Source organism: Podarcis raffonei, chromosome 12 (genome assembly GCF_027172205.1).
Source record: "Podarcis raffonei isolate rPodRaf1 chromosome 12, rPodRaf1.pri, whole genome shotgun sequence".
In the NCBI taxonomy this organism is placed as follows: Eukaryota; Metazoa; Chordata; class Lepidosauria; order Squamata; family Lacertidae; genus Podarcis; species Podarcis raffonei.
In genome coordinates, this window is record NC_070613.1 from 34,057,651 (window position 1) to 34,069,985 (window position 12,335).

The window sequence follows — 12,335 nt, forward strand, 5'->3', positions numbered from 1 at the left end:
GTATTCCAGGTGCTAACAGCAGCAGTATTTTGAAAACCAGTGTCCACTCAGTAGGCATAGAATGGAATAAAGATGTTATTGTGTGAACTTGCCCTGTAGCAGTAGAACGGAATGCTGGATTTGTCACTGACATTGTAAGATTAGCTGGAAACCCCAACATTGCTGTCCTCCTCCTCCTCTTCAGGATTACAAGTTCCCCTGGCATGACTGTGTGATATATATAAATGGAGTCTTTATGCAGAAAACAATTTATTCCTTTATCCAGAGACAGACAGGCTCTTTTGTTCTAGTTAAATCCACTGAGTCAGGCATGCTGCCACTGTAGCACATATTGCCATGCAATGTGATGGAGCTCTCTTGTTTTTTTGGTTCCCCACCCCCACCCCTGCAGAAACTGCTCTCCGAAGTGAAAATTCAGGTGGAAAACCCCATCCAAGATATAAATGTCAAGGTCACTGCAATCTGCCCTGATGGAAGTAGAAAAACCGGCGCGGAGGGATGCAAAAACGTGAAATCCACAGCTGAAGTACGAGCATTCCTTTATTCACAAAGGAGGCAAAATATTTCATCAATGTTTTTATAATAGCTTTTTCAGTGGAAGAAAGATTTGGTATGGGTTTTAAAGTAAATATCTGTGGGTCGTAGTCTTAGGCCCTCCAGATTGTTTATGGAGTTTATTTCTTCGGAGCTTTGTTTTCCAGTTAAATCCATAGATAAACATTTCTGCTCCATGGTTAGCAGTAAGCAGCTGCTTTTTCAAATTTCCCCAGGCTTCCAGGAATGAGACATTGTGCCTGCTTGAAAGTTTTGATCCTAGAGCTAATCAATTAAAGTACCTTTTAAATAACTGGTGTGAAGGCATGCAGTTATTTTAAAGATGTGCCCTGAGGTTTTTGCTTCATTTCCTAAACCATTCAGAGTTCATCAGAGTCATCTTTATTATTCCAGCACACATCTCTGTCCATGGCTAATGTTCTAGGGGTGCTGTGAGTTGTACCCCTAGCTTCTTCATTTATACACTCCTCTGTGTATGTGAGGCTCTTCGGGTAAAACAGATAAGCATTTTCAGATTGTGAAGCTGACGTGTAAGCCACATTTCACATTTGCAGTGGATGAGTAGACTGGGGCATTAAAAGCATCACCAAAAGCAGTAGCTTGCCCACAGTTAAGGAGACCAACTGTGCAGTGTGTTTTTTTTCTTTAGCCCTTGCAGCTTCCATTCTCACAGAGGCAAGCCGCTTTTTCAACTGAGTACAGTGGTACCTTGGGTTAAGAACTTAATTCGTTCCGGAGGTCCGTTCTTAATCTGAAACAGTTCTTAACCTGAGACACCACTTTAGCTAATGGGGCCTCTCGCTGCCACTGCACCGCCGGCGCATGATTTCTGTTCTCATCCTGAGGTAAAGTTCTTAACCCGAGGTACTATTTCTGGGTTAGCAGAGTCTGTAACCTGAAGCGTTTGTAACCCAAGGTACCACTGCAGTAGTTTGTGGCAGCTGCTACAGAGAGAAACATTTTTAAAAAACAAAAAAAACACTGTAGTAGTGGCCCGTAAAGTTCTGCTTGCATGTAAATTACTTTTTGTTGGTGGCCTCAGAATGCAGCATGCCAATTCAGGGAACACCGATGCAGGAAGATCACATATAACTGCTTGAGTGATTAAGCTTTTTCATTGCTGTGCTTGTTGCTATTAATGACGATCATTTATATGGGACCATCTATGACAGCATACACATTGCGTCCAAAGCTTTTGGGCAAATATCACATTGAAGGTGGTCCTAAGAGAGGAAAGAGATCCAGCTAGTGCTTGTTGGTTTTAAATTATGGTTAATTCTAATAGGCCACCCTGTCTCATTCAGGATGATATCCGAAAACAATTCAGAGAGAGGGAGGGAGAGAATGGTGACAGGTGTTCTCTCCCCCACCCCACTAAGAAGTCAATGTTTTAAAAAGAATATATGCTTATAAATAACTTGCATTTTTCAACAGCTTCTATAAAGCCCCAGTACAATTATAGGGCTGCTTTTCGACGATACAGTAAAAGAGTGCTTCTCATTTTTTATATTGCAGGTGCTCTTCAATATTTCCATTGCCATGAAAGGATGTGGTACAACCGAAGGAAGAAAATACATGACTCTCAAACCGCTTGGTTTCAATGAATCAACCAGAGTTAATATACACAAAATATGTGCTTGTCAGTGTGAGGGCAGCATAAAGCACAAAAGGATATGTGTCGATGAAACATCTCAGGATGCAGAGACTCCGAGCTCCAGCGACAAATTCTCTTCTGAGCAGTGCAAGATGCCCAAGAGCCACCTAGTCTGCAGTGGTCAAGGAGACTGTGTAGATGGGAAATGCATTTGCCACAAAACCAAACTTGGCACAATATATGGTAAATACTGTGAAAAAGATGACTTTTCCTGCCCTCATCACCTGGGAAACTTATGTGCTGGTAAGCTCCAGAATTTCACTATATTTTACCAATTCAGCTTTTAGTCTTTTTCAGCTAAACCCATTTTCCAGAGAGCCAGCTCCATCAAACCTAGCAGGGCCTCTAACATGCACAGGATTTTGCTGTTAACTAGATTTGTAGCTTGCTTTAACCCTAAGCCCAAACTAAGTCACACTATTGCTAGGTAACACCATGTACCTACAACAGAATCAATATCTATAGTTCCTCACAAAGTTACATCTGCAGAAACAAACAAATGTATGGCCTCAAGAAGCTTACAATATAAAATACACAAGGGGTGATGTGAGGGGAGGGGGGACCAGCAAGGAAAGGGAAAGAAGAGGTGGCAGAAGCGCAGCTGTGGGCAAGTTCAGATATACGTACTTAAAACTTTGTTGCTGGTGGGATTGAAGCGGGTAAGTCAAAAACCACACCCGAAGAAGGAGAGATTTAAAGGAAAGGGTATTTGTTCATCCAGTCTGGAGAGAGCTCCACACATCAGGGACAGCGACAGTGAATGGATGGACTCATTTTAAGAATCCAGGAAAACTTTGGATTGGTTAAACGTATGATGAGTCTGGAATGAGCTGGCTAACTTGCTTCTCTGAGATGGTGCCAAATAGTCTTATGCTGCACAGTGCCCTTGACACAAGAGCTTTCTCCTTCTGCTGGGAAATCCCCCCCAAAAGAGCATGCACACCAGATTTATTTATTTATTTATTTACATACGTTTGATGCAAATTACTGACACTAAGGCAACTCAGCTTCTTTTTGCTTCCATTTTCAGGAGACCTTGCTAGTCGCCAAAATATTTAGCAGTGTGCAGAAAAGAAAAGAAAACAAGGTTGCTCACCAGTAGCTATTGTTCTTCGGCAATTTATCCACACGCAGTCCCATCCTTTGGGAATCCACTCCCAGGTTAAAATCTGGCAATGGGAATCTTAAGGAGGGAAATAATGTCGCCTCAGGTGTGCCCAAAACAACCAAATGTTAGGATAGTTCCCTCCAACTTGAAGATATGCCTTTCGATGACTTTCCTGCCATGCGAACTCCCATTTGCATGTGGATTCCTTTCCAGGGCAATAGTTTCAAGTAAGCAACCTCATTATTTTCCCCAACGGCTTGTGAAGTAGGTTAGTAAGTGAAGCTGGGAGTTGATAACTTGCCCCGGGCCACCTAGGGAACTTCATGGCTAAGTTTTTCTTCAGTTCTAGTCTACTGTCAGGTGTTCTTTGCATCAGCTATGTCCATCACATGAAGAGCGGCCATGCTTGCTGGCCCAACCATTGTGTCCTTGCTACACCACACCCCACACACACACACACACACACCCTCCATGCATTGTGCGGAAGTGTGGTGATCCTTCTCTACATGTGTAGGTTCCCCTAGTGGTGTAGAACCCCACACAAATGTTAACCGCAATACCTAAGAAATGGTTTTGTACTTCATACGTCAGGGGTGGAGAACCAGATGTTGCTGGATTACAGCTCCTCTTATCCATGACCACGAGTCATGTTGGTTGAGAAAGGTGAGAGCATCTAATGACATCTGCTGGCATATTTAGCTTGTGGTTTAACAACTATCGCTTCTTCACAGTTTCGGTGTATTTATGGCACCAAAACTCTACTGAAAAACAACCAATTTTTTTTTAAGAGCTCTCAATTTTAACCCGCATACCTTTCTTAAGCATTTTTTTAAAAAACAGAACACATTAATTGTACACCTCATCTTCCCACCCTGATAGTCTCAGGCAGATCAATTGCCTATTTTCCATCTCTTAAGCATCTTGAGTAATGCTTAACCACAGTTTCACTAAGAAGCAAAATATCTCACCATCTTCTTTAAGCCAATAATCACTTAAAGGTATACAGTGGTACCTCGGGTTACATACGCTTCAGGTTACATACACTTCAGGTTACAGACTCCACTAACCCAGAAATATTGCTTTAGGTTAAGAACTTTGCTTCAGGATGAAAACAGAAATTGTGCTCCGGCGGCGCAGCAGCAGCAGGAGGCCCCATTAGCTAAAGTGGTGCTTCAGGTTAAGAACAGTTTCAGGTTAAGTACGGACCTCCAGAACGAATTAAGTACTTAACCCGAGGTACCACTGTAATAAGTTTTCAGAAGCTGTGATCAATAAGGCTCAGCGCAGGAGACCTTGAAGCCCCTCTCTAGTGAGTCATGTACCCAGGGCCTCACCCATTCCTTCTCTGCCCTTGTAGGCAACGGTAAATGCGAAGCAGGCAAATGCAAATGCTCTAGTGGCTGGGAGGGCGATCGTTGCCAGTGCTCGTCATCCTTACGAAAACACTGCATGAATTCAAATGGCCAGGTCTGCAGTGGAAGAGGAACTTGTGTGTGTGGAAGATGCAAATGCACCGATCCCAGCAGTTTGGGCCATTTGTGTGAATTCTGCCCTACTTGTAGAATAACTTGCAGTGACAAACGGTATGTTTCCTCAGATTTATTTTTTTAATTGCGGTCTCCTAAAGCAGGTATGGGCAATATATACTGTACATTCCTACTGGCACTTCTTTTACTGCTGCCTTGTGGCATCTTACCAATGGGCTGGTGATTCCAAGGACTAAAAACCACAGCACTGATCCATCTTCTACAAAGTGATGGTCTTATCATTTCCAGGATACTCGATAGGTTGATCACTTTGGGCTGACCCTCATGAGTTACTGACACACATTGTGTCCCATACAAAAGCCCTTAATCGAGGCTTTTTAAGAGCTAAGGACTTCCCCTCTTGTTTGACTTGCAATGGAAATTAATGCTGCCCACACTTTTTACTAATCAGTGCCATCTTGTGGAAGCTGAGTACATTAATTGCTCTTCATCCTGCCCACCCCTCACATCCCAACCTTCCAGTGAGGGTTAAGTTAATGTCATGGCCCCTCACGGAGTGTGCTTTGTGCTTCTTTGTTATTGCCTGAGAATCCTGAACCCTCTTGCTTTGGGCCAGAAGGCTTTGTACAATGTGCTAGGCCGCACTCGCCGTGAAGTTGACAAGCTGACATCCCATTCTGTGACTCCCTGTTGACTCAGGCTATTCATGACTAGAAAGCAACACTCGAATGCTAGTGCTGACACAGGGAAGCGTGGCCTTTCTGTCTCTTCCTCCACCTCTCTTGAGCAACTGCAATTGTTCTTAAGCTACAGATCCCAGAATTCCCTAGAGGCAAAGAATACGGTTGGAAAGGCAATTGTTGGGATACAAGTTGTTGTTGTTTCTCAGGGCAAAGTCTTGGTGGGCAGGATGTGGTCAATCAGCTTTAATTTACCAATCTCTGTCCTGCATTATCTCAGAGAAGTAGTAAAAGACTGGTTAAAATGGACCTTCTGGAACTTTTTCACGTTCTGAAAAGCTCATTGCTAGCTGAGTTCCTAAGGATGTTGATAAATATTATTTTAAATCCCAGTCATTCAACTATACATACTGAAGGCTGGAATTTTATTATGTGGTTGAGATTCTGAGGTTTTCTTATATCTGGTTTTTGTGTGTGCGCGAATCTGTATTATTTTTGCTTTAGTAATAACTGATTTTCAAGATTGCTGTTTTTATTTGTTGTAAGCTGCTTGAGAAGGCTTTGCCCAGAAAACCAGCATGTAAGTCTTTTGAAAGAAAGACTAGTTAGATGGCAGCTTGTGTATCATTTTTGATACCTAGCCATCGACTCTCTTAAGCAATCTTGAATGGGGGCATGCTGTACTGTCGCTGCTGCTAGTAACAAAATGTAACAAAATGCTGAGTTTATTGATCCCTGATTTTACTTCATAGTCATGGGTAATCTAGAGAGAAAGATAGATATTCAATTGTGTTTTGGTTTACAGGAATTGTGTGCCCTGTCGTCACTCCAACTCGTCTCAGATTGCGCTGGACCAGTGCAAAACCTCGTGTGCTTACAGGTTGCATTATACTGAAAAATCTTCAGGTAAGTGAAAAACAAAATCATCAGTATCAGATGGCCTACAGTTGCCTTGGTGACATAGCGAGGAGACTGGCTTTTGTGGGTTGTAGCTCAAAAGAACACTACTGATATGGGGGTTGTTGCTGTTTTTACAATAGACGGCATTCCTTGTTCTAAAGGTAAAGGTAAAGGTACCCCTGCCCGTACGGGCCAGTCTTGACAGACTCTAGGGTTGTGCGCCCATCTCACTCAAGAGGCCGGGGGCCAGCGCTGTCCGGAGACACTTCCAGGTCACGTGGCCAGCATGACATCGCTGCTCTGGCGAGCCAGAGCCGCACACGGAACGCTGTTTACCTTCCCGCTAGTAAGTGGTCCCTATTTATCTACTTGCACCCGGGGGTGCTTTCGAACTGCTAGGTTGGCAGGCGCTGGGACCGAACAACGGGAGCGCACCCCGCCGCGGGGATTCGAACCGCCGACCTTTCGATCGGCAAGCCCTAGGCGCTGAGGCTTTTACCCACAGCGCCACCCGCGTCCCATTCCTTGTTCTAGCTAGTATTAATATTTTCACACAATGATTAAAGCAAAATCTCTTTTCTCTTGAGAACGTAAAACCTAAATAACAGAAAATGTGGTTGGCTGGCATTGGCTAAATGTCAAGGTCGGGCATTTCTAGGCCTTTGAGAAATTAATTCTGCTAATGACAAAACCAGACACAGTAATACAGGAAGGAATATTTCTATAAGCCTATTATTTCACACTCCGCTTCTCCATATACAGCTACTCTTATTCCACATTATGAGGCGCAAACAGTTGAAGTAAAATGTGCAGTTGAGTCTAAGGTTTTTAAAGCATATCCCACCCCTCCTATTATCTTGGGAACTGTAGTTTACCCCTCACTGAGTTACAATACCCTGCACCTGTACAAACTTGTTTCCTGGATTCTTGCCGGGGGGGGGGGAGGCTTGAAATATATGGCATGTATGCAGCCTAGCTCTATAAACTTAAGAAATCCTCTCATTCCATAGAAACTCCCCTAGAATTAAAATGTCCCTGATTTCTTAAAAGTACAGACACTACCAAAGGTGGGGCTCTGATCCCTAGAGAAACAGAGGCAGCTTGGTGGTGGCTCCATGAGGCACTGCAGGCAGAGAAAACTGTACTGCATCCTGCAGCAAATTAACCAGGAGAGCTCTTTTAAGCTGTCCAGAATTTCCTGACTCCCACTGAGGGGGAAGGACCTCTAGAACAGGGGTCGGCAAGGTTTACCTCGCCTGGGCTGGTACACTCCCGCGGAGATCACTCCGTGGGCCAGATCGCATCTGCGCAGGCGAAATTTCCGGCACCGCAGAAGCAAGTCCGCACTGCGCCAGTGTAGTGCAGCGCATGGGGACTCGCTGAGCAGGCAGCTCAGTTCGGAGGCGGCTCATGGGCCGCTTAAATGACCCCCGTGGGCCGCTTGTGGCCCATGGGTCGCAGGTTGCCGACCCCTGCTCTAGAACATGGGAAGGCAAACTAAGGCCCGTGGGCTGGATCAGGCCCAATTGCCTTCTGGATCCGGCCCACGGACAGCACACACATTTTTTCCCTCTCCCTCACATGGCAGTGGCGGCGGTGCCTCCTCCCTCCCTCCTCCTGGCTTCTCCCCACCCTGCCTAGAGGAGGAAGGGGGCTGGGCTTTGTTGGTGCCAGCAGGAGCAGCGCTCGAGCAGCCACCATTTTAAGCAGCCCCTCTCCGGAGCCCTTTCGTGCACCGTTCGTCATCCCACTGCCGCTGCCACCGCCAGCCCCTGCTGCTCGCAAGACACAGGTAAGCAGCCACTGGGGCTCGTGGTGCTCTTGCATCATTCCCCCCCCCACAAGGTCTGAGGGACAGTGGACCGGCCCCCTGCTGAAAATGTTTGCTGACCCCTGCTCTAGAACCTTTGAAGACCTCCTGTGACCAACTGGCTACACATTTTGAAGATATAAACATTCAACTTCAGAGAGAGATAATGATGGTGGTTTTAGTGGATGGTGGTTTTCAGCTGCATTTTACCTTCTGTTATTTGTGCACCGCTTGGAGAATGAAATCTAGATAAATAAATCATAACTTGACGCTTTTTGCTAGCTGCAGCAATACTGAGATCAGTGGTGTAACTATAGATCTGCCGAACATGTACACTCCTTGTTTTGGATAATGCTTTTTAAGAATAAGGTGCCTTTTTGTATATATCGGAATAAAGATGTCATTTATTATATTATTCAACAAAAGGACAATTATAAATTACTTTATCATATAAGGGTTTACAGTGGTACCTCGCAAGACGAATGCCTCGCAAGACAAAAAACTCGCTAGATGAAAGGGTTTTTTGTTTTTTGAGCTGCTTCGCAAGACGATTTTCCCTATGGGCTTGCTTCGCAAGACGGAAACGTCTTGCAAGTTTGTTTCCTTTTTCTTAACACCGTTAATACAGTTGCGACTTGACTTCGAGGAGCAACTCATAGAACGCGGTGTGGTAGCCTTTTTTGAGGTTTTTAAAGACTTTGGTGATTTTTGAAGCTTTTCCAAAACTTTCCCGACACCATGCTTCGCAAGACGAAAAAATCGCAAGACGACAAAACTCGCGGAACGAATTAATTTCGTCTTGCGAGACACCACTGTAGCTTTATCTTTTAGGTTTATTGTGTGGACCTTTTGAGGGGACAGTGTGAATTTTACTACTTCTTCTTTTTGCAGAATGCACAGCTGATGATCCAAGCCACTTCAGAATCTTTTTCATAATTTTTATAGTTACATTTCTGATTGGGTTGCTTAACGTGCTTATAATCCGACAAATAATTCTTCAGTGGAGCAATAACAAAATTAAATCTTCATCTGATTATAGAATATCTGCAACTAAAAAGGTAACTGATGTCACTGATCCATAATGATTTTTTTTTAAGGGGTGCTAGTTGTGTGGGACTTTCTGACCATTTATATTCTCTTCTCCTTTAAGGATAAAATGTTCTTGCCCACTGTTTGTTCAAAAACTGTAACCTACAGACGTGATAAGCCTGAAGAAATCAACATCAGCAAGTTACAAGTAAATGAAACTTTCAAATGTAACTCCTGAAGACAGGCTGCTTTCTTCAAAGCTTTGTTTTCTCAGTCAAGAAGTTTATTTGAAAGATACTTTGGGGGTTTGTGGTTTGAATACTGTAATGAGAAACTGACCTGAAAGCCTAGTTACACAACATGGCTAGATTTCAAACAGAGCTGCTCCATTTTGGAAAAAACAAATGTGCATTAACTACTGATTAACATGATTAAACCAATTAAAGCACAGATAATTTGGATTGGGGCCAATTAAGTCCCATTTAGGATCAACAGGATCAAATTGGCTTAAATTTGACTGTTCTGGCATAAGCAGGCTTCTTACCTGTTCACAACACCACTCTGCATTGTAGCACTTTAACATAACGTAACTTATTTAGTCTTTAGCATTGGCACGTAATGCTAATCCGAACTGGTGTTGCAAACGCACTGATCTCACTTTAGTTAAGAAAAGGTTTGGTCTACATTTCCCAAACAATGTAAAGCAAAATGTAGCTGGCACAAATCAGTGACAGGTCAACCGTTGGCACTTAACTCCTGTTCTGAGCACTGGGGAGAAAGCAGATCAGAAAGGGGGAAAACGTGGGACAAAATACCCACAGAGAAAATTGCCTGCAAAACAAAACAGAAAAGATTGAAACAATTCCTTACCACCATCACTCTGGCCCCGATAATCGCAAGCCTTGATGTCCTACGTTGCACTAATTTGGAGGAGAGAATAGGCTTGCATCCAGCCTACTAAAAAGCAAAAACACTAACAGAGCAATCTAATTCCCCTACCCAGTCATTGTGGATGGTACTTGGATGAGATGCAGATATTTCTCCAGCCTGACTCCACTGGCCTCCACCACCAGGAGAGCTCAATCTTCAGCAAGATAGCCCTACCAGCAAGAAGTACCCTAATGTACCTTCCGAAATGGTTGGTGGAAACTTCTGGTAGCATAGCCAATGGAAACTCCCGAAACACAGGAGATGGTGGAGGATCCTGTGCTGACCCCTAACTGCTGCCAGGTCGCAGGCACTCTTATCTGCACCAGCCTGGGAGGTAGCACAGCCAACAAGTCTTTCCCACTCCCACCTCTCCCTTCTGCCCTGGCTGGCACAAGTGACTCTTAAGGCTACCATCCTACGGCATGCTTTGCCTAAGGCTAGCCCTGTTTCTATCCGTGGGTCATAACCCCCATGCCAACATGGGCTCAAAATGCTGAGAGTCCTAGCGGGGGGCTGTGTTCCTTCTGGCATCTCAGTAAGGAGACTCGACTTGCATCCTGAGAACCACTGCTTTATGTGGAGGAACGAATATGGTGATCCTTCTGTGTTGCATTTCAGAGAACACTAGATAAAAGTATAAGTACGTTTGTATACAGAGCACACTTTATGACTCTCTTTTCTATACATACTAACTATTCTGACTTTGTTAGCTTCGAGTCTTTCTAAAATTGGATAGAATCATTTTGTGTAGAAGACTGGAATAATCAAAGGGGTTAATCACTACTGGATTTTTTTAAGATAATTTTTTTTTAATGGCTCATTGTTACTTAGGAATAATTACTACATCAAGAAGATACGCTAAAGCATTTGACTCAATTTGACCAGGGTGTGTTTTTGTGTATGTGTGTACACACACACACACACACACACACACTATATTTTCCATTATATATATAAAATGGAAAATATAGTGTTAGTGCAGGAAAGTGTGATATGGTAAGCACATAAGAAGATGGCAGTAGAGAAATAGAGCAGACTGAGTCAGTTACCACTCTAGCTCTTGTCAACCAAAAATTAAAGCTGGTATATTTTAGTATTTTAAAGCTCTGCCCCTGGTCCATGCATGCATGGAACTCCTTTCCTAATGCTATTGGAAGCTCTTTGCATCCAACCCTGTGGATTTTTGAGTGAAAAATTATTTATTTTTGGAGATAGTGGAGTTGTGCTTGGCTGAGGCTACAACGCTCAAAAACTGCACAATCATAGCACTTTTAGAATTAGAATGTATGCTGTTCTTTGGAAAATTTTGCAACTTCTCTTGCTGAAACAACCAAATCTCTTTGTGTTTTTATTCAGTCTCCCCAATACTTTGCACACTCCTTAAAAAAGGTACGCAATTAGTGCCAATATACTTAAGTAGGCCAAGAGGAACATCATGCTATCCACGATTCCTGCATACAGATATGTCAGGTTTTCCTTCTGTTTGCCATGCCACAATCTGGTTCATACTTCAGTATCGCTATACAATTCAAACACATCTAATTTGCAATGTATATTTTGCAGTGGTTTCTGATACTTTTTGCTTCCGTCAAGTTTTAATGTGTACTGTATTTTTTTTTTGTAAAAGCAAACGTGGATGAGTCCTGTTTTTATAGATTCAGTGCTTAAAATGTGTAGGCTCTTTCTAGGAAAGAGGAGTTCAGAGTAAAAATAATTTCCCGTTGTTCAATATAAGATTAAACACTTTGAAATCACTGCCGTAACTTCTGTTGAAGCTTACTACATGTTTTTATTTAAAATGTATTTTTGTAGTGTTCATGACTAACTTTTTTATTTCAGTTTTATTTATTTATGTGTCACTTTAGTACATTGTGAGATAGTTTATTTTTCTATGAGAGCTGCAATAACTATGACTTAGCATTAATTTAATGCAAAATTATTGTACTTTGTCTCTAACGTTAAAGAAATATTGTCTCTAATCCATGGTTGATATTTTGTTATTTTGCAATAATATTTAAACAAAAAAACCTGTAAAAGTCTTTCCTCTTAATTTATTTTACTATGAACTTTTGCCAAAGAGTTATTCAGCCCCATTGCTAGAATCCTACACATTATCATTTATGTGTAAGTCTTATGGGTATGAAGTTGAACAATATAAGTCTCAAGTTTTGCTCTCAGCTAT

At 42.8% G+C, this 12,335-nt stretch overlaps 1 protein-coding gene across 2 annotated transcripts in view; it reads left to right on the top strand.

Annotated features, from left to right (window-relative positions):
- Positions 1–12,132, top strand: part of ITGB8 (integrin subunit beta 8) — a 44,258-nt gene extending 32,126 nt beyond the window's left edge. For both annotated transcript variants that reach the window (XM_053410171.1, XM_053410172.1), the window contains exons 9-14: positions 392–526; positions 2,071–2,452; positions 4,675–4,900; positions 6,290–6,390; positions 9,086–9,252; positions 9,345–12,132. In XM_053410171.1, coding sequence (XP_053266146.1) covers positions 392–526; positions 2,071–2,452; positions 4,675–4,900; positions 6,290–6,390; positions 9,086–9,252; positions 9,345–9,461 — 1,128 coding nt within the window. In that variant the 3' untranslated portion in view covers positions 9,462–12,132. The remainder of the gene's footprint in view (positions 1–391; positions 527–2,070; positions 2,453–4,674; positions 4,901–6,289; positions 6,391–9,085; positions 9,253–9,344) is intronic.
- The last annotated feature ends 203 nt before the right edge of the window (positions 12,133–12,335 follow it).